This window comes from Brassica napus, chromosome C3 (assembly GCF_020379485.1).
Source record: "Brassica napus cultivar Da-Ae chromosome C3, Da-Ae, whole genome shotgun sequence".
In the NCBI taxonomy this organism is placed as follows: domain Eukaryota; kingdom Viridiplantae; phylum Streptophyta; class Magnoliopsida; order Brassicales; family Brassicaceae; genus Brassica; species Brassica napus.
The window spans coordinates 27,555,015-27,577,247 of record NC_063446.1 but is presented as its reverse complement, the minus strand read 5'-3'; the positions used below and the strand labels follow the sequence as shown (position 1 = coordinate 27,577,247).

Genomic DNA, 22,233 nt, shown 5'->3' with positions numbered 1-22,233 from the left:
CAAAGGCGATTCTCGGTCCCTTTTCTTTTCGTCTTCTCCGTCGTCTTCGTTTTGTGCGATCGCCGTTCTGGCTTTCATTGCAATCAATCCCCTATCGAGCAATCAATCTCCTCTCTATTCTTAAACGCAGTTTGATCTCATAAATGGAGTCTTTTGGCTTTCTCAATCTGAGATTCTATATATATAGATGTCGCACTCCACCTCTTCCCTGCACCAGATCTTATTCTCTTCTCACGATTATACTATACCCTCGGTGATGACGTTATCCGATGTTTCCGAGTCAGTGAAAGCGAGCGGTGAAGCTACGGTTCGCACCGTTCCAGTCAAACCCGTCATTCGTTGTTGAAGCTCAATTACGATGCGTTATAGAAGCACGGTCTGAAAATCTTCTATGACGGTTGACTTTATCTCCGGAGATAACTCGATGGGCTCTGGTGTTACGACTTCGTTGAGAGACGGTGGAGTCAGCGAGCGTCGATGCTTGTGCCTCGGTCTATGTTCTCTTGCTGCGTTCTCGACGGAGATCCATCTCTATCAGGATTGATGAGCGTCATTGTCGCTGGAGGATTCACTACTTCTCGGAGATCCATCTCTATCAGGCGGAAGCTGCATCTATATATAGGTATCTTCGTTGAGATGCACAGAAACTCATCAATCTTTGCAAATCCTTATATCTCAAAACATAAAAGCTTTCACTGAAACACTTCAAAGACATGGCGATAACTAACATGCAGCTTTCCGGTTTGAAGACCAGGTGTTGTAAGGAGACTGTTGTGACACGGCTTCTACGGCTTTGGGTAGCTAGAACTGTGAAGAAAGGTGGGGGAGCTTATGGGTGTGGGCTTGGTGGTATGTATAACTCATCTTCATATTCTCTAAGGTGCGAGAATTGTTTGAAAATTTAAGGGTTTATATGAAGATCTTAGTTGCACAATCGGTTTTGATAATGATAGTTATGCGTTAGTTCTGGTTTCAGAGATATTGTTTTTTTTGGGTTTATATGAAGATCTTAGTTGCACAATCGGTTTTGATAATGATAGTTATGCGTTAGTTCTGGTTTCAGAGATATTGTTTTTTTTGGGTTTATATGAAGATCTAATTGTATGTGGATGATATTTGAATGTGTGAATAAAATCTGTTTTCAATTCGTTTTGTTGTGACAGATGCAAAGAGATTGATTGCTCGGAGATTTATTGACACCTCTGTCCAAAGTGACATGAAGCTATGGCCTTTCAAGATCTTACATGCTCCTGCCGATAAACCAATGATCGTCGTCAACTACAGAGGCGAATAGAAACAGTTCGCCGCCGAGGAGATCTCTTCCATGGTTCTCATCAATATACGTGAGCTCTATTGAGAATTACGAATGCGGTACACTCTCTCTCTCCTTCCTTTGTCTCCCAATCCAACATACTTAAAGTGAAAACAGATTACAAGTATGCTTTCACAGACATTACATTCTCTCTTCTTAAAACGTGAGGGTTTTGGTGAAGGTGCGGAGCCACTTATTCAGCTATACAAGATTCTACTGAATGCACCTGGTGTATATGGAGCACGGTTCAGTGGTGCAGGCTTCGGGGGATGTTGTGTAGCCTTTGTGGATGCAGAGAAAGCTGAGGAAGCTACTTGATATGTGAAGGATGAATACGAAAAGGCCCAACCCGAGTTTGCGAAGAAACTGAGTGGAGGTAAACTTGTTCTCATCTGTGAAGCAGGTGACTCTGCTCGCGTTCTCTGTTCAAACTCGAAGTTTTGTTCCCTCGAGTGCTCTGTTATAGTTGTTGATTCTTATTTGTTCATCCTTTTTTTATTCTCTCTCTGTGAGATTCTCTGGTCTGTTTAGTCAAGAGATAGAAATGGAGCATGCATTGATACGTTTTTATTGTTACCAACAATTTGACAATACGTAATGTAAATCATTTATCTTTCTGTTTTGTTCTGTGTTTCTTCAAGTTCTGGAATTGAAAGATCTTATAAAATTTCCACAGCCCAAGCTTCTGTCAATTATGAAGGTAACGGTGGTAGGTATATATGCCAGATGACGTCAGCATTTGAAACATTATCTAGGATACTTCAGTTTGTGATGTATAACATATAATTTGATTTCTCATGTGCAGTATCCTATTCAGATTCCAAACTACAGAAACACACTATGTGAAAAGGTATATACTGATGACTGGGTATCTGTTACATAAGAGTGAGGATGTTTAACTCATACATATTAGATTCCTCGAAATTTTTTACTATATCTCGATTAGGAATATTCCAATAACATTTGTGAGATCATGAATGTTTTTATCCGATTGCGTCTTTCCTTGTAATTTAACTAAGTTTTTGAAATTTATGTTAATACATGTGTTTGTTTTTTGCCTAACAATCTATTTCCCAAACAAATTTTAGTTCCATCTGATCTATTAATTTCCTAATATGGTTTCAGGTTTTAGTTAGACATGTTACTAGAGTCTGTGAATACAGAAATTAAGCGTGTGGAAGCTTTTTTGGAGACGATCAGCAACAACACCATCTCATAAAGACACCAATTAGTATTAAAAAAAACACTTTTCAGGGAAAAAGTTACTTGATCATATCCTTTGGTGCTATTTATGTGATGATTTAATAGTGCTGAACGTTATTTGTGATGATTTATATGTGCTGAACGTTACTTGATCAAAAGTTACTTAATGCATTTATATGTGATGATTTAATAGTGCTGAACATAAGGTGCGTTGAGCCGGTTGTGCGGGTATCGTGGGCTTGACGTTATGGAGTTTCTGAGAAGAATTGTCATATCGCCTCATCAGTGATACTAACTCACTTGAAGAACACAGGACAAAGTGTGGTTCTGATTTGAGGAAAGAATGGTCTGTCTATATGCTAAGAATCATCACAAATCACTGAGATCACCTAAGTTTCTATTTCAAGCAGCAGGACTCCAAAATTCTAAGCACAAACAGTAGTTTTTTTACAAATTGTCACTCCAAATAACGTTATCTAAGTCCTAATTACCTACCTAAATTTGGTTTGTTGAAAACCGTCGTTTCTTTGCTGCAATTTAAGCTATATAGAATAGTCCTTCATATAAAGGCATGTTGATTGCAAGTCTTTAAGAAAATGTGACAAAACAAAAACGGCCTATTGATTGTAAGTCTTTACGAAAATATGAAAAAACAAAGAGAATGTCTTGTATTATTTTAAGGAGAAGTTTGCATATGATCAAATATGGCAACTAAACAAATACACTTACATGCAACTTGTGATAAAGAAAATGAATATAGTAAAATGAAATCTAACGAAAAACTTAAGAAGCTGGCAAAGGTTGGTTATAAAAAATACTGCACTAATACAAGAAGTAACGAGTTCCTATTCTGATGGCAAGTATTACATTTCCATCATTGCATATGTCAATCTGGAAAACCAAGAAGACCATGAATAACCAAAAAGAATTGTCACACTTTGATATACCACAACCTCTAAACATCAATTACAAAGAGAACCCCGCTTAGCACATAATGTGAGCATTGATCATGATTGTGGAGATGAGTTTGGTTACAAATATACGTTATTAAATATATTATTTAAATTTGTATATTACACGTGCATGCATGCATCTTCATAGCACAAGATACTATAATACTCCCTCCGTTTCGATTTAATTGTCGCTGCTGTAGAAAAAATTTTTCGTTTCAAAATAAGTGTCGTTTTAGAGTTTTAATGCAAAATTTATTAATAGGATTCTCTACTTTATGTTTTTATTGTTGAAAAATGGTTAGGTGTATAGGTAATTGTGTTTTTTGTTTTGGAAATATACAAAATCATATGTTTTCTTAATTCGTATGCATAAACCTAGAACGACAATTAAAATGAAACGGAGGGAGTAGTTGATATCTCTATAATGTGTTAGAGATATTTAATAAAATAGCAAAGAATAGAAGTGAACCCTAGATAAATATATTATTTATATAAATATAATTATATTTTATTGTTTACATAATAGTTTGTAAAGAAATATTTAGTGTAAATAATATCATAATTTTATAAAATACTAAAATAAATTGGGCTGGTTTTCAACTTTCACAAATAAAAAATATTATTTGTAAACTTAGAAAAGAATATATCAAGAATATTCTTTTTTAGGAGAGAAAATAGAAAATACATCGGAGACAAATCCATCTTTATTACGAAATTCCTCTATTTTAGAGAAAAAAATAGAAGAAGACATTAGAGATGGTCTTAGCCATGGCCGACATAAATGATTGACGTCAAGATTTCAGGTTTTTTGATTCTTACTATTCTAATGTTTCAATATAATTTGAATATTCCTTTTGTTTTATAATATAATGGTTTAAAAGTATTTTTTGTTTCACTATATAAATTTTTTTTATATTTCAATGTAATTTTATATTTATTGGATATTGTGTGGCCAATTAAATTATGTAAATTACTGTGTAACTGATTAAATTTATATATTAAACGACATTTTTCTAAAGTAATCATTTTTAAATATTACAGATTTTAATTAAAACTGATTACATTTTGAAACATATATAATAATCTATAGATATGAGGACAAAACTGTAAAGTAGTATCACTTTGAATTTCTCTCATTCTGTGTATTCTTCTAAATGGAAGGAGATAATCAACATCTAATATTATGTTGCTCTTAGTATATTAGAATTAGTCGAACATTAAACCAATTAAGATGATGTAAGAAAGACATAGAGATGTATTTCCAGTTATCACAAATATAGAATCAATTGACAACAACTTAGTTATGTCCAGCGTAGTACAACAAATAAGAGTTTTCATACCTTTTAATATTATAATATATCACTATATTAGTGGCTAAATCACTTTTTTCTAGCACAAATACTAACTTGGAGTTGAAGCTTTTCCATCTGATGATATTAGTAGTTTGATCCCAAAAAAAGAAGCCATCGAACCGTACATTGTAATTGGAAAAAGAAAACAAATAAAAACCAACCGAAGACTTTTAAGGTATATGAAACAAAAATTGGAAATAGCAATTCTCTGCAATTAAAGAATAAGGCTATAAAATTGTAAAAATACAAAATAAAACAAAAAATATACACAGAAAGAAAGATTTAGTAAAATAAAATCATAATATAATTTTCACAATTGATAGTGCTCAGTTACACTAAAAAGTCTAAATTTACAACATACACAGTTTTATTTACATCTTTAAACCTATTATCTAATTAAAATGTGTCTAAAAGAAGTGTAAGCTTGAATAGTTAGAAAATATACGATAAAATATAATACATAAAGTTAAAAATACATTATCACTAATCACTAAGAAATCATGTTAATGGTAATAAAAATGAAATGACAACACATTTATTAAAACCATAGAACGGCACGCAAGAAGGTGTTATTAAATATACAAACTACAAATTAAATATGCTCAACGCAAACACACATAAAAATGAGACATCATATTTGGATATATTTAAATAAATAATTTTAAATATATTATACTCTTGATAATTTTAAAATTACTTAAAAATAAACTAAATTATTAAAAAAATAATATACAAATAAAACTAAAGCAATATTTTGTAACACTAAAATAATAAATGAAAAAAAATATCATGTTAATAAAATAGATTTTAGATTTTAAAGACTTCTAATTCATGTAATATTACAAAATTCAAAATTTGTTTATTACAATTAATATTTTACCATTAGATATATTAAAATAATATTTTAGATCGATATTCAATTATTAGTTTTCAACTATTACACGTAAGAAAATATTATTAAGTATGTTTTTTAAAAGGGGGTTTTATATTTTAAATAGGTCATTGGAGTACTTTTTTCGTGAATTTATTCAAGCTGAGATTTCGATATTTTAAACTAAGATAATTTATGTTCTATACATAATTATATTTCTTTTACATAACTCTAAAATGTTTGACTTGATTATTCATATTTTATTAGTTAATTGTGTTACATATAATTGAAATACTTACTTCAAACTAAAAATATATAAAAAAATCAAATTTAAAAATTAGTTATATATAATTTAATATACAAAAATTCACACATAAATAAAAATAAAAAATGTAACAAATTTAAATATATTATCAAATGTAACAAATTTAAATATATTATCCGCGCGTAGCGCGGAGAAAGGATCTAGTTTAAATAAAAACAATAAATAAACTTGTTAGAATTAGTAAAAAAAAATGACAATCTGGAAGGATCTAATTAAAAATAGTCAAATATTATTTTGTATTTAAGTTTTAATAGAATAGACGACAAATCATTTTCTTCGTAAGCAAAAACAAGAAAAAACCTAAGAAAATAACAGGGCTCTCTTCGTCTTTCTCATTTCCCCTACTGAACGAAGTTTCAAGAATTTCCTCAACATCCACCGTGGAGTGTCCTTCGAGCATGCTCACCACCGTCGACATCGACGGTCTGTCCGACGGAACTAGACTGGTGCAGAGGATACCAATCTGGATCATCTTCATTGCTTCTTCTCTGTTGTAGTCTGTTCCAAGCCTCGGGTCTACTACTTCCATCAGCCTGTTTTGCTCCCTTAGAACGTGTACCTGCGGAATAAATCAAGATTTAGGTTCATGACTTCTTGTTCAGACATGTCTTTAGTGTTTAGGGTAGGTACGTGCATTTCGGGTATCGATTTGTTTCAGTTTATTTTGTTTTTTTTTTGTTCTAGAAATATAAGTTCCTTTTGGATAAAAAATTTGGGAATCAGTTATTATCCGAAATAATTTCGGGTCGAATTCGGTTCAGACTCGATTTCAGTTTTTCGGTTAATTCAAATTAAAAAAAATAATCTTTTTCGTATTAAAGAGGTGAATAAGATAATTTACCCAGTCAAGAAGGTAGAAGGTATGGGCTTTGGAACGTGCGCTTGTGTTGCCTCTTCCATGAACGATCTCTAGAGCCACGACGCCGAAGCTGTAGACGTCTGCTTTATCTGTCAAATGACCTCTCACTGCATACTCTGGAGCCATGTATCCACTGCACAACAAAAGATTGCTTTGGTCACAAGAAATCTAAACAAAGCTGAAACTTCTTCTTTGTGATTGATTGGTTGAATGACTCACTATGTTCCTGCGACTCGTGTGCTCATGTGTGTATTTTCTTGTTCATCAAGCTTAGCAAGACCGAAATCCGAAATCTTCGGGTTTAGTTCCTTGTCCAGCAAGACATTAGCGGCTTTGATGTCTCTGTGCACGATCTTGAGTCTTGATTCCTCGTGGAGAAAAGCTAATCCTCTGGCTATTCCAATGCAAATCTTCTGCCTTATTGGCCAGTCTAATCTTATTTGAGTCTTTAGAGGACCGAAAAGTGCTCTTGCGAGACTGTTGTTTACTAAGTACTCGTAGATTAGCAAGAGCTGGCCACCTTCTACGCAACATCCATATAGTTTAACCAAATGTGGATGTTGTAATGCAGAGATCATACCAATCTCGTTCAAGAACTCTCTGTTCCCTTGCTTTGATTTAGATGATAGTTGCTTCACCGCGATTAAGGTTCCATCAGTCAACTTTCCCTAAATTCATACAATGGACAAACCTTTAGTTCATTTTCCTTTTTCTCGTAAAAATGTCAATAACATTATGATGCTAACCTTGTGTACAGGACCAAAGCCACCTTCTCCTATCTTGTTTGCTGGATTAAAGTTGTCTGTAGCAACTTTGATTTGCTTCAAGGAAAATGAACTAACCAGGCAATCCAAGTTCTTGAAATCTGAAGGTGAAGAAACACCGTTAGGTTTTGGAAGATACATACACTTTCAACTCAAAAACGATTGTTAAAGGTATAGGTCGTTATAAATACCTTTCTCCATCTGACTCTTGGGTCTCAAGCTACGTCTCCAGCATAAAATACCACAGATTAAAAGCCCAAGAAACACTGTCGAAGCGACTGCAGCACCAACCACGGCCCAGTTTCTACCAATAGTGAAATCTATAGCAATATCATGGGAGATAAAGTCAAGAGACAACAACAACGACAACAAAAAGGTTAATTATTTTTTTTGGGTTTAGTAAAGCTTACTTTGATCTACTGATACAGCTGATATGAGAGCGCCATATGAACCTCTCACAGGAATAGCTTGAGTTCCTTTACCAGCCCAAAACAATCTTATCTCCAACGTCCCATTTGTAACCATGACCCGAAAACTCTTAACCACAGCTCTTCCAGCACCTTTTGCCTCACTCACAATATCAAAATCCTTAACCTCAAGTTTACCCTGCACATTACCACACACACCCCAAATATCTATAAGCATTACAGTATTTTAAAATATTATAGACTCGTATATGTAATATTTCTCATCATTGTAACATTATAATAAATCAGTGTTAAGAAAACATTACCTGAACATATATGTCAAAGAATCGTCTCCCTAAACTGCTATAGGTTTCATTGTCACTGAACATAATTTCAGCGAAATGAAGATTAACTGTATAGCTTCCATCTCCAAGACAAAATGCATAGTAAGTTAGGGAAATGGCCGACAGACGGGCATCTGTATAAAGACTAGGCTCTGCTATCTTAAGCTCTGATGTATTAGTCCATATGGTTGGTACTTTGGGAGACCGTTCATCATCCAAGAAGTGCCCGGTGTTGCTAGAAAACCAACCGGTTCTACTGTCATAGAAGGTGCTATCCAATCTATCCGCTTCATACTTATTCCCGTTGACTGTTAGTTCATCTCCACCACAGTTTATATGAAGGCCATACAAAGCTGACAACATAAACAAAAGATAAATCAGATGTTTAGCGATATGGTTTATGTAATTATATAGATTCAAAGACTTACTCTTAGGACATATGTAGGGACTCCAACAATAAACGTTTGAGCTGTATCAAAACATAACAAATTTGGTGTTAGAACCAAAGCTTTTATAATTTATGACAAGAAGAAAAAGAACTTACTAGTTATTTGCCACTAAAGGGCGTGTGCTTGAAAACAAGTTCCTGTGTATAAAAAGGGCCAAGAAAATGTAAGATTTATAGTGCATTTGAAGGCACAAGAAGCTTGAGTTTTATTATTGTTCTTCATACGCTTCTCTCGTGTGACATTGTGAGGTTGTTGCATCTCTGGAGAAGTTATTGTAAGTAAGATCACTGCAATATAAACAACCAAACAAAATATTATCAGGATTATGTTGTAAACATTATATCATTGAAGAAAAAACTCACATCTTGTCTGCATTTTCTACCATCCGTTTTGGTACTTCCCCACTTAACATGTTACTTGTAAAATATCTGCAAAGATCAGAAAACAAAACTTAAAACTTTTCAGAAAGCTTTCAACAAACCATGAAGAAAGAAGGACAGCAGAGGATCATACACATTATCTACATTCCAAAGATCCTTATATGTTGCTGGGATTGGTCCACTTAGTTTGTTAAAGCTAAGATCTCTGCACAATGAGTCTCACAATGTCAGCTTGAGTTATTTTTTTCAAATTATTTGCTTGCAGAAGAAGAAAAGAGTTTACTAACAAGAGCTTTAATGTTGTGATTGATACAAGATAATCAGGTAGTTCTCCTGTAAGATTGGAATTCCTAATAATCCTGCAAAGGAAAATGTAAGTTAAACTCTCAACGAAGGTGGGAAGAAACCCTTACTGAATGTGTTTAGTTTACGGCTTAAACTCACAATGTCTGCATGGATGTCATGTTTTGTAGTGGTGGAAATGGAGAACTAGGTCCATTCAAGTCACTGATTCTCCTACAAAATTTTCAATTTTGGAAAAAAAAGGAAATAGTAAAATATCATTTGACAGTAACAATGAATCCCACATGCAAATTTTAGTGTACTTACAAGTCTGTTAACTTCACAAGAGTACCAATGCCACTAGGAATCGGTCCAACTAAACCACTTGCTTGAATCGTTCTATAACAATATGCAATAATATTAACATTCCACAGCTTAATATAAGTAACCAATACCAATACGCAAAACGAAAGATGGCGAAAGATGCTGATTGCTTGCTTACAGTTTTGTAAGTTCTGTCCAGTTCTGGATGAAATTTGGTATGGTTCCGGTAAACTGGTTGTTACTTATACGGCTATAAAGCAAGAAAACAATTTAATAAAAAAATGTCGGAATCATCAGCAAAACTCATTGTCTATGATCTAAGCAAGCAGAGGAGTACTTACAACTCAGTCAACTTAGTAAGTTTGGAAAATGTACTTGGGATGTCCCCAGTCAAGTAGTTCGTGCCAAGAAGGCTACAAATAGAAAAACGTAGTCTCACCATTAGTAAATGAACCTATTTTAGAGAACTTGGACAAATATTCTTACATTCTTTGAATGTTCTTTAGATTACCGAGCTCTGGAGGTAAGTTCCCTGAGATCTGATTAGATTCCAAGATACTAGAAAACCAGATGTTCAAGAAAACAAAGAAAAAAAAAACGAATCATATTATTATTACTTCCAAGTATATATTGTCTGAAACATTTTTGAAGACAAAAAGATCAAAGAAGTGTATTCACAGGTTCTGAAGGGTTGTAATGTTTCCAATCTCTTTCGGGATTGGACCGGTTATCCTGTTGGCAAGCAGTGTGCTGCATTTCATCATCCAACAAAGTTACTCAAATCAATCTATACATTTACACCATGTAAAGTCTAGATGAAAGAGATACATACAGGTTTATAAGTGGCAAGGTTCCCCATTCGCGAGGAACAGAACCGTTGAGATAGTTTCTAGACAGATCACTGCAAAAGAAATAAGAAGAATGTGACAGTTAAGTTAGTTATTGAAAGATACTGGTCGTGGTGGGAGATATTGTAATAATGAGAAAGTTTTGAGTGGTAATGATTTTGCTGCTATTCAGGTTCTTACATCTCTTGCAGAAAAGGAAGTCCTGCAAACTCTTTAGGAAGAGATCCTTGGAGGCTTTGTGCCTTGAGAACTCTGTTTCAACAAGATTTATAAGAGGGAAAAAGAAGCAAGTATGATCTTTTTTTCTTAAAAGGTAACCAATATATAGTCCCATTATGTTTACTGCCCAATAGCATTGGATCAAAGCAACATGTGTGAAAGTAATTAGTTTTAGAATTAGATTCACGGATTAAACAAAACGCGTCAACAGCGACAGCGCATAGACTTTGTCACATTCAGAAAACTAAAGTACTTTGATGGTAATAGTAACCTATGTTACATAGAATCCAGAAACGGGTACGTGGAAACGGAATCGTATAGAAGTGTAGATGCGAGTTTTTTCAAATAATTAGAAAGTGGGTACATGTTGGAAACATATATATATATATGTATAAAACATAAAAATGATTTAACAAAACTTATGACTAAAAGTATATGATTCAAAATAAAAAAAATCACTTATTCATTTTTTTCGTAATTTTATTACTTTAGTTGACTTCATATTTTAATTATAAAAATACTAACAAATTAAGCTTATAAAAATATTATCAAATTAATTATTTTAATAATCAAAAATATCTGTCACAGTATATTTGAATTTATATGCAAGATTTCTTACAAAACGTTATTATGCACAAAGACAATTTATTTTATTAATTTTTATATTTGTATATTTTGTGTATATTCTATCTATTGTAATACTATTAATTTTGAATTTTAAATAAAATAAAAACATAATCTATTTTTTTACTTATTCATGACATTGAGTTCTTAAAAGCGTGATTACTAAACAGAAGCGTAAGCTTCCAACGTGTTTTTAAAGAAGTATTTTGGGATGCTTATTGGATGCGAGATTCTAAAAGCTTCCGCAAACTTCCGATTCCGATTACGGTTCCGAAGCGGGAAGCGGATATCTGACGAAGCTTCTGTGCTACCTAGGTAGTAACCTAATAGGGCTTTGGAAATGGACTTTAAAAACAAAACAAAAAACAAAAAATATATGGTGAATTTTTCCATGGTTAATAATTAATAATTTAATACTATGTGTTGAAAAAATATATATTTAATACTATGTTAGTTCTTAAAGAAAGATAAATATATCTTTTATTATAAGGAGAGAGGAAAAAGAGACGAGCTGTAATTTTTAAATTAAATAAAAAAAATTAAAATTCTTAATTAATTACTTTGATAGTAGTAATAGCCTGGCTTTGGAAAAACGAGAACTACTACTTCGACCAAATCTATTTAAAAAACAAATTATCAATAATATTTTGAATTTCTCCACGGTTAATAAAATTAATATAATGATGAAAATGTAAATTTTATAAAGGGAGAAGGGGAGGAACGAACATCTTGGTGACGTGGCAAACGGTAGAGGTGCAGCTACAAGTAACTTTGTCTTCAAATAATTTATCGGAGTTAGGGTTTCTCCAACCACCATCAGATGAGGTGAGGTCGCATGGATCGACATTGAAATTCCAGTTACTCTTCTTCAACGCCGTCGCTACGGCTCTTAAAGCATCCACTGCGAAAATATGCAAATCACAGATAACCACCAAATCGTACACTGACTCAATCATGTAACGTAACCACCGTATAAACTGATTATATATGTATGATACCTTCTTCTTTGGGTAGTATTTGAGAGGAGGCGATGCAGGAGAGGAAGAGAGAGACGAGGATGAAGTAAGGGAAGATAAGTCGGTTCAACAACATTGTCAGATTCACGGCGATGTTATGCTATGAGTGTGAAGAAGTGGTTGGTTAATTTGTCTATGTGAGGGAAGAGAGACTCGCAAAGATATTTGAGAAATGGGAGATAAGAGAGAGACATAGGATGATAAGTCAGTCATCATTATTAATAAATAGGGCGAATCTCCAAAAAGAGTTAAAAAATATTTCTTTTTGACTAAGAGAACATACCATGAGAAGAATAATTAAAAATGTTCTCTTATTTTTTTTGAAAAAAATGTTAAACTATTCATATCAATTTTTTTTTTATAACTATGACTTTGTTCTCAAGTTTTGTTTAGACCAAGCTGTCATGGTTGTTTCAAACCGTGGACTTCCTCTAAGTGACAAGATGCAATTCCTAATACCTTTTATCGATGAATCTCAGTATAGTTTCCGGATTATGAACCCTTTCCTTGTGTTTAATTCCTTCCATTTCACTCTTTCCAAATAGTATGGAGTGAGATTTGAAAGACATAGTGTAACATAAAAGTGATGTTGCCATTTCGTCCGGTGTCCACTAACTAATCCAGTATGTCATACCAGTATGTTGTGTAGCATGTTTGAAGTAGCGTCTTCGTTAATCCCATATATATTTGTTGAGTACATGGACAACTGAAAAACAGACGGTCTCGGGTTTTAACGTGAGACTGGCAGAATAATCATGTATCATCTACAATACAATTTCACTTGGGAATTCATTCCCCAATAGCTAATCGATTATGAACAGCTATCCAAACAGGTACTGATTATTTTGGAGTTGCTCCCGGGAACCAGAGGGCATTAAACCAACTAACCTTTTGAATTTGCAGTCTTGTTAAATGCAAAGTTTAAATAGTACAAAGAGGAGAAGAAGGAGATAACATCGATCTCAGACTCTGCAAAGAATTGAACACAATCTCATCTCTCTGAATCATACAGAGAATGAAGCTGTGCTTCTATGGAAGGGAAAGCAATCCAGCTACAAGCCATCTTGCACTACGAGGAATCATATACGAACGACTAAAACATCGGTTCCATGGCACAATTGCCTCTGGTTCAGCTGCGCTACACCAAAATATCAGTTCTGTACTTGGTTACCTTTGCATGACCGTCTCTCTACAGGAGCAAGAATGGCTATCTGGAATACGACAATTGATGGAAGCTGTGTTCTCTGCCACCAGCATATGGAGACACGCGACCACCTTTTCTTCTCTTGCCCGTACTCAGTGGCAGTCCGGGGCAGATTATCTTGAAACCTGATGGGAAGCCACTTCTCAGCGAACTGGAACGACATCGTCATCTTTGTATCGCAGAAGAAGCTTGACAGAGTCGAACTCTTCCTCACCCGCTATGTCCTGCACACTACCGTCTATGCAATATGTAGAGAAAGGAACACTAGGAAGCATGGAGATGCCTCGATACCATCAGAAGTACTCTTCAGAACCATCGACAGACTTGTCAAGAACAGGGTAATGTCGTTGAACTCTCCTTATGATAAGAGATTCACGACGACGTTTTAAGTATGGATTGGAGCAGTGAATTAGTTTAGCAACTATTTCATAGAGAAAACCACCAAAATAACCTCAAACTTAAAAAAAAAGCAAAAAAAAACTTGAACTTGTATATGAGTAATTTAAATCTTCAGCTTTTAAATATTGGTCATTTTAATCTTGTTTTTATGTTGACTCAGTCATTTTAACTTAGCAATAGTCAACTGTTAATATACATTTAACGTCTGTTAAGATTAAACTACGCAACTTTAACTAATTGAAAGAACGGTGCACTATAACTAAACCAGCGTCGGATTTATCTTATTTGAAACAATAGTTGTTTCTTGTGAGCCAAGAAATTGAATTGAAAGACAAGTTTTCGTTTAAGTGTTAATGACTTTTGTCTCAGTACTGTTCTTCTCAATTATTCTTGTGATTATGAAATAAAGATAAGTTAAATTTATTGGGACGAAGATGCTAAAAACACCAGAACAAACATACACGGGATGTACAAAGAAACAGAAGACAAAAGAGAGACACGACACTAACACGTCATCACCAACCATTGATAGCTTTAAAGAACTCATAGAACAGCCTCTTGTTTTCTTTAAATCATGATTTCTTTCTTACTGTTAGAGTTTCAAGATTAAGAGAGATTGATTTTGATTCTTTCTCATTGTCAATCTACAAGAACCGCTGCTCCTTCCACCTGTTTCAACCACCATTGTTTGTGTTATGAGTCTTCAAAATGTTGCTGAAAAAATGAAACTAAAGAATCAATCAATCAGCTTGAATGTGGCTCCCCAAATTTCTTCTTCTTAAGCAGGAATGGCAGTGATCTTATTCTTAGGGTACTCAAAGCTCCTAAGCCCACCTAACGCAATTGAGTAAAAATAGCCTGCAACACAGACAACCATTCAAATCGCTGCAGTGTCCTAAAAGTCTTGAACCTAAAGCAAAAGCAAAAACAACCTTGAGGGAAAGAAGCAAGTGATTTCCCACAAGCACCATTTAGCAACTCAAATATATTCTTTTCTTCTTAAATATAGCCAAAGCAAAGTGACAAAGTCATAATAGCTAAAAAAAAGTTACACAATCAAGCCACAAAGCCCCAAAGTCTATACAACACACTAAAAACTTATGGGCATCTTGTCTTCACAATTACCAAACACCAAAATTAACGTAAACCATGGCCATAAATAACAAAGAAATACACACAATAGCTCTTCTTTAAACTCACGAATCACCCCACTTCAGTTCTTCAGAAGGACGACCAGTATTTTCTTGAGTCTGTGGACACCACTTGACCATCTTGTTATAATCTACGTAAGACTCAACGAGGAAGCAATCAAACTTCTCAGCTCGTTCTGGATAAACTAGCTTCTTCACAACATTCTTCTTCGGTCTGTGTTTTCTGTGGAAGGATGTGTGGTCGATTTGGGGATTCGATGAAGAATATTGTATCAAACGATGGGATTACATGTAACAGAGGTTAAAGATAATTAAATGTTGACTTTAGAGTAGTGTAAATGACCTAGTCAACATAAATGTGAGATTAAATCGGCCAATATTAAAAAAATTGGTGATTTAAATTGCTCAAATTCAAGTTCAAGTTTTTTTTTTTGGGTTTTTTTTTTAAAGTTGGAAGTTATTTTGGAGGTTTTCTCCTATTTTATAAGTTTGTTATCAAATAAGTCATGAAAAATGGCTCATGCTTAAAAAAAATATATTTTTTTTTTGAATCTAATTTAACATTTTATTCAAAAAAAGAAAGAGTCTAAATATTATTAAAAATCAGATTGAAAGAGTTTCCCACTCCTTTCCACAACTGTACATCGTTGTCTTAAAAAGATTTCATTAAAAATAAATCACAATATACATTTATTATATAAATATTTCAATCAATAATAAAAATATTTTTGGAAAAATAGTATTTCAATCAATAATAAAAAATATTTTTGGAAAAATCAATATTCGAAACCTTTTTTGTTTTCTTTGAGATTTTATTTAGAAATCCAAAAATTATTTTTCAAAAATATTTTAAAATTAATATTTTATATTTTATATCCTATATCTTAATTATTAAATCATAGATCCTTCTCATATCTCTCCCTCAAATCTAAATCCTTGATTTACATTAGTTAATCTATAAATGTCTTTTAATTATTTAATGAACTATATTATAGTTATTTTTTTAAGATCTATTTTGTGATAAAAATATTTTAGTGCTATCTTAGATTATTTCTCAAATAAGTTTTTTTTTTCAATTTTAGTTACTTGTTTTTGTATTTTTATAGGTACTTTCACTCACAAAAACGAAGAAAAGTGGGCCAGGTGAGAAAAAGAAAGGATATGGCAGCGAGTTATTAAGCATCAAAATAATTGACTATTGGTTAGATGTCTTAATTATAAAAAAATAACTATGAAAAGTAATTTATTTTTGTTTATTCAGATGTCTTATCGAATTATATTTAAAATTTGCAGTATATTTTTAAAACGCGTGTCTACGATTGACTTAGTATGAACTGAATGTTAGAAACCATACAAAAAAAAATTGCTTAGTTTCTTAAACAGATTTATTGTCAAACACTCTGCTATACCTAAAAAATCATTATGTACGTACGACTATCGAGAGAAATCAATTTTAAATTACAAATTTTTTTGTATTGTGTAATAAGTGAAAGATTCAGAACTCAAAAACGTTATTAAGTTGGACAGAGAAGGAAGGCTGGCCAATACTTGCAAGAGGAGTATCAGCTCTAAGCCTCTAACAACGTTTATAGTGCGTCCGATGTTGCCATTTCATTACGACGGACAAAACTGCAGTTTATTCCATACAGAATCACATCGTAGTAGCTGTGGTATAACTAATAATCATGATCAGGTAGAGGAAACGGTCAGTCTCCAGAGGAAAAACAAAAAGAAAGAAATTCTGCTAACATATCAGTTTCAAGTCATTGGTCAACGAGTGACTAACTTAAAGCTTATATCCATGGTTCCGGTTTATAAACTATATAAGAGAATCTCCAGAAACACTCTACAAATTCAAATATAAAGTTTTTTGTTTTCTAAAAAAAAACTTCAAAACTTTAAATTTAAAGTTTCATATTTTTGTCTGTATTTTGGTCCCTACAATTACACATCACATTTATGATTCCCTAATATTTTTTCGTTTATCATTTTAATCTTTAAAAAGTTTATATCTCATATATATTTCAATTTTTTTTTTATAAATTTAAGTTTTACACATAAAATAAAAATAAAACTTTAAAATAAGATTTAAAATATTTTAAAACTAGATTTATACAACAACAATATGCAAAAGAAACTTAACAAAAAAAGTTTTTAAAAAACTACACGAAGACATACCTATTACACAAATTTAAATATTACAACAATACGAATAGTTAGGTAGACTTGATCTTGAACCTCCAAAATATTGTTCAAAAAAAATTGTGTAACCGAAGATGGTTGTTGTTTTTTGTGTCTTTTTTCGTACGATTCTTCCTTGTTCAGATCGAATGTATTCACGAGTATTAATATCATCGGTAGAAGTTAAGTTTTTAGCAGTATTTTATTTTTCTCTTTCACTTTTTTTTTCCAAATCTAATGTATTTACAAGTATTAATATCACTTAATTTCAATAATTTTTAGTTCGTAATCTACAAATTAAAAATAACGATAGTCTTTTTTACTTCAAAATGCACTGGATGAACATATATGCATTACATAAATAATTTTATGGAATATTATGGTATTTTGCATAAATTTTAATATTAATTATGTTATTTCTATTTAAAATTTTGTATTTTAATATAAATTTTAATAATTAATATTGTTGTAATATTTTTATATTTGTGCTAGTAAATGTTTTATGAATTTAAATTAATTATGAAAAATATAAGAACCATAATATAAAATATAAATAATTTTGAAGTTAAGTTTGAAGTTTTGGTTTTAGAGAGAAACATCTTTAAATTTCAAATATAGAGTTTTAGATAAAATTTCTTTTTGGAGATGCTCTAAATAGAAATCTTTTTTTTTTGGCTTAAATGTGACAATTTTTGAAGAAGAAAAAGCTTTGTCTGACATGAAATTTACGCGCAAAGCCAAAATTTGAGGAAGATCCAATGCAAATGATTCGTCAGGTGATGTAGCAGAAGCTTTATAGAATAGTACTAGAGATCCGTTGATTCTGAGAATACCCGAAAAACTAGAATAATCACAAAGATCTTATTTAGTCTAAGAATGCATAAGATCAATGTCTTCTTAAATTCGTTGAGATCACCAATGATCTACCGAAAACAAGGAACAAAGAGAGAACTCTCAATTTTATTAATCAAATCATAAACTGAAATACAAACTTAAGTCTAAACGACTGTATATAAGAAAACTATAAAAACCCTAATACATAAAGATAATTATCCTAATAATAAATAAAACTTTTAGTAATTAAAATATTTAGAATTTAATTTTTTGTTATGCTCCACATAAAGAGATTAATTTTTTTTGGTAAAACAGAAAAGTTTTCTTCATTAACAGATTCTGCATTAGAACATGATGGTCATGTGACTTCATGCCGCCAATAGAGGGAGGATCCAGTGAGACACAGTTGGAGATATTGGCACAGTAACCATCAGGGCCTCTGAAGTTGGATAACCTTCTGCAAAATTTTTTTTTTTCTTCCTTAGAAAGCCAATACGCAGCTGGAGGCAAGTAAGTCTTCTTTCCCCTAACTTCAGTATGCAAGTTGCTTCTAATACACATGTCTTCTAAATCTTTTCTTGCTTTGAGGCCATCCTTTGATTTCCCACTATGCATCAGAATAGATAGCAATGCATCAGAGACATTCTTCTCCACGTGCATAACATCTATGTTATGCCTAACAGGCATATCCTGCCATATATTTTACAAGTCTGTATGAGAAAAATTATTCTAAATAAACACGAGAAGTAAAATGTTGAAAGAAAAACATACCTTCCAATAAGGTAAGTCAAAGAAAATTGATTTTTTTCTTCCACCGCCAGAGATCATCATCTTCTTCGTACTCGTCAGCTGAAACAACATCATCCTCATCTCCTGTTGTCCTTTTTCGCTTACTCTTCTTACTTAACTTTTTCCCAAAGTCGTTTTTAAAATCCCTAAGACTATCACAGATTTCAGCACCACTCTGAATCCTATTTGCAGTACCAAGCTCCACCGTGTTGTCAAACCATCTTTTCCTTCTTCTATAAGGATGATTAGGCATGAGACGCTTCATGTTCCCCATGTACACGTGTTTGCGACTAAACTTTAGCCACCTATGCGGTGTATCCTTGCCACAGACATTACAGGCTTGCTTCCCCTTCACTTTACAGCCAGCTAATGTACCTAAACCAGGATAGTCGGTGATACTCCACATCAACATAGCTCTAAGATTGAAACTCTCCTTCTTAAACGAATCATACACTGCCATACCTTCTGTCCACAAACTCTTCAGGTCCTCTATCAGTGGCTGGAGATAGACGTCAATGTTGTTGCTTGGTGCGGTTGGGCCAGGTATCAACATTGTCAACATAATGTTCTCGGATTTCATGCACTGAGTCGGACCCATGTTGTAGTTGACTAAGAGAACATGCCATGTGCTATACTTGGTGTTCTGGATGGAGAACGGATTCATGCCATCAGTAGAGATACCTAGTCTTAGGTTTCTTGCTTCAGCAGCAAACTCCGGCCATTTGCTGTTAATCTGACCCCAAGTCACTGAATCCACTGGATGTCGCATAGTTCCATCGGTAGAAGCATTTGAGGAATGCCAACACAAGTCCTCCGCCAAACGCTTTGATCTAAACATTCTTCTGAACCTGTCTTTTATCGGAAAATACCTAAGTACCTTAGCCGGAATCCCTTTCTTCTCTTCACCAGTATGCTTATCCTTCTCCCATCTTGATTCACTGCATCTTGGACAGCTGACCGAATCCTCATACTTCTTCCTGTACAAGATACAGTCGTTCTTGCAGGCGTGGATGACATCATACCCAAACCCAAACTGTTTCAGAAATTTCTTAACCTCATCTGTAGACTTAGGTAGCACATTCTCCTTCGGAAGCATGTCATGAATTAACGCCAATAACTGATCAAAATAGCTCTCAGACATCCCACTTTGGACCTTAATCCTGTAGAGTCCCATGATCGCAGCAACCTTCGTGTATTTAGCACACTGAGAGTACAACGGAGTTTCTGCATCCTCCAATTTTTTTCTGAACTCAGCTTCTTCTGGTCTGTCAATACCCGCAAACGCCTCTGCACTCTCCTGCTGAGCTGACTGATGGTCTTCACTTGCCATGAAAGTTGTTCTAAACAACTCATACGCCTCATTCTCAGACGAGTTGATATCACATGGCTTATCAGGCCTTATATCTCCGTGTTTAGACCAGAATTTACAAATCTTGTACTTCGGATCCATCCCTCTAATCACAAGATGCTCGAAAACTGTATCACTAGACTGATGGCAGACATTGCGGCAATCAACACAAGGGCAGAACATTTCAGCTGGAACACCTAAACGGCTCGATGAAGAACACACAAAGTCACTGGCTCCTTTCTCATACTCAAGGCTATTCCTGTCGAGTTACCACAAGTGAGAGATAAACAGTTTAGCATAATGAGATATACAAAACGAGAAATTAAAAGAGTGTGAAGTGAAGTTAATACCTTGGTAACCAAACCCAAGATTTATCCATGTTTCAGCTCCAAACCAAGTTTACATACAAGAGATTAACTTTATCAACCCACAAAGAACAAAACAGAACGAGAGTTCTTAAATGGAATTGTTTTGTTACTAATTTTACCTGATAGATTTCTTGAACTTTGATTTGACCTAGCTACAAAAGAAGACAACAGTGTTAATAAACCCAGCAAATTATAATCTTCATCGAGAAACCTAAAGAGCACAAAAACGATACCTTAATCGAAAACTCTGGAACGATATCTCCCTGCAACAGAGAGCACAAAAACGAATCAATTAAACATGCAATTAAATCACTACTACGAAAGAGATAAACGGTTAACAATCGGAATTGGAGACAATGTGAGAAAACCCGAGTTCACCTTCGACTGATTGGAGATGGATTTCGATCAGAGGGGACGTGATTTTGCCGATTCTGGATGAGATAAGTAAAGAGCTTGATAATTGAGAGTGAGATTTGATGTGAGCTAGATTCAGAGAAATGAGAGGTTTTGGTTTCAGATTATCGATCGAATGGAGGAAATGGGGGAAACACAAACGAGAGATGGGAGAACCCTAATTTTTGGGGGTTTCTATTTTTTATTTGGAGCTTAATTGATTTTAGGAGTCAAAAAATTTCTAAGTGTCGCGGGCATTACCGCGCTAACTAAAGATAACAGTTTTTATGTTTCTTTGCTATAATACATAAGCATCTCCTTCAAAACCGTACGCTTATTTTAATTTTTTTAAGTCGACATTCGAACATAGCGTCTCGTAAAAGGAAAACGCTATGTTTAAAACACGGGTATCGAAAACATAGCATAATCGTAAAAAAGCTATTCTCATATGCTATTAAAGCACATTTTTCTTGTAGTGAATTATCCTAATAATAAATAAAACTTTAAATAATTTAAATATTTAGAATATTTCTAAATATTCTCTCTGCATAATTCTTTCCGGGTTGGAGAAGATTTGTCCTCGAATCTTAATTGTGGTCTTCGATTAATTTGTTTCTTCTCTTCCTGAGCATTCAATGAAAATATTCTTGCCAAACAAGTAAGCAATGGTGACATATTTCATCAACGTCAACTTGCGCCGTGAACAACGTAATCATCATGAAGCTGATATCCATGCGTTCCTCCTTATCACGATGATGTGTGAAAGCACTTGTTGGGCCACCTTTTGTCGAAGCCCAATTGGCACCATAATTTAACACGTGAGTTGTGTAGTTCCAAATAGTTGCCTTTCACGAGAATCTTTTGGAGAAGAAGATCACCTCTCCAATTGTCTACCCCTTTAACCTCAAACTCATTGCCTTCGTCTTGAATCTTACCTTCATCTTCATAAACATCGAATATTGGATCGCCAATGATTTCTATGTAAAAGACAACTTCCCTTTCCACGAATAAAGTTTTCATGATCCAGAATCGAG

General features: G+C 33.5%; 1 protein-coding gene and 1 pseudogene across 1 annotated transcript; both read right to left on the bottom strand.

Annotated features, from left to right (window-relative positions):
• Positions 1-5,632: 5,632 nt before the first annotated feature.
• On the bottom strand, positions 5,633-17,204 carry LOC106384328 (annotated as a pseudogene).
• Positions 17,205-19,088: 1,884 nt separating this feature from the next.
• On the bottom strand, positions 19,089-22,219 carry LOC106384329. The gene is made up of 4 exons (XM_022697643.1): positions 22,094-22,219; positions 21,040-21,069; positions 20,926-20,954; positions 19,089-20,697 (listed from the first exon to the last, which is right to left on the bottom strand). Exons 1-4 carry the CDS (start codon positions 22,217-22,219, stop codon positions 19,089-19,091), a joined length of 1,794 nt encoding a protein of 597 aa, XP_022553364.1.
• Positions 22,220-22,233: the final 14 nt, after the last annotated feature.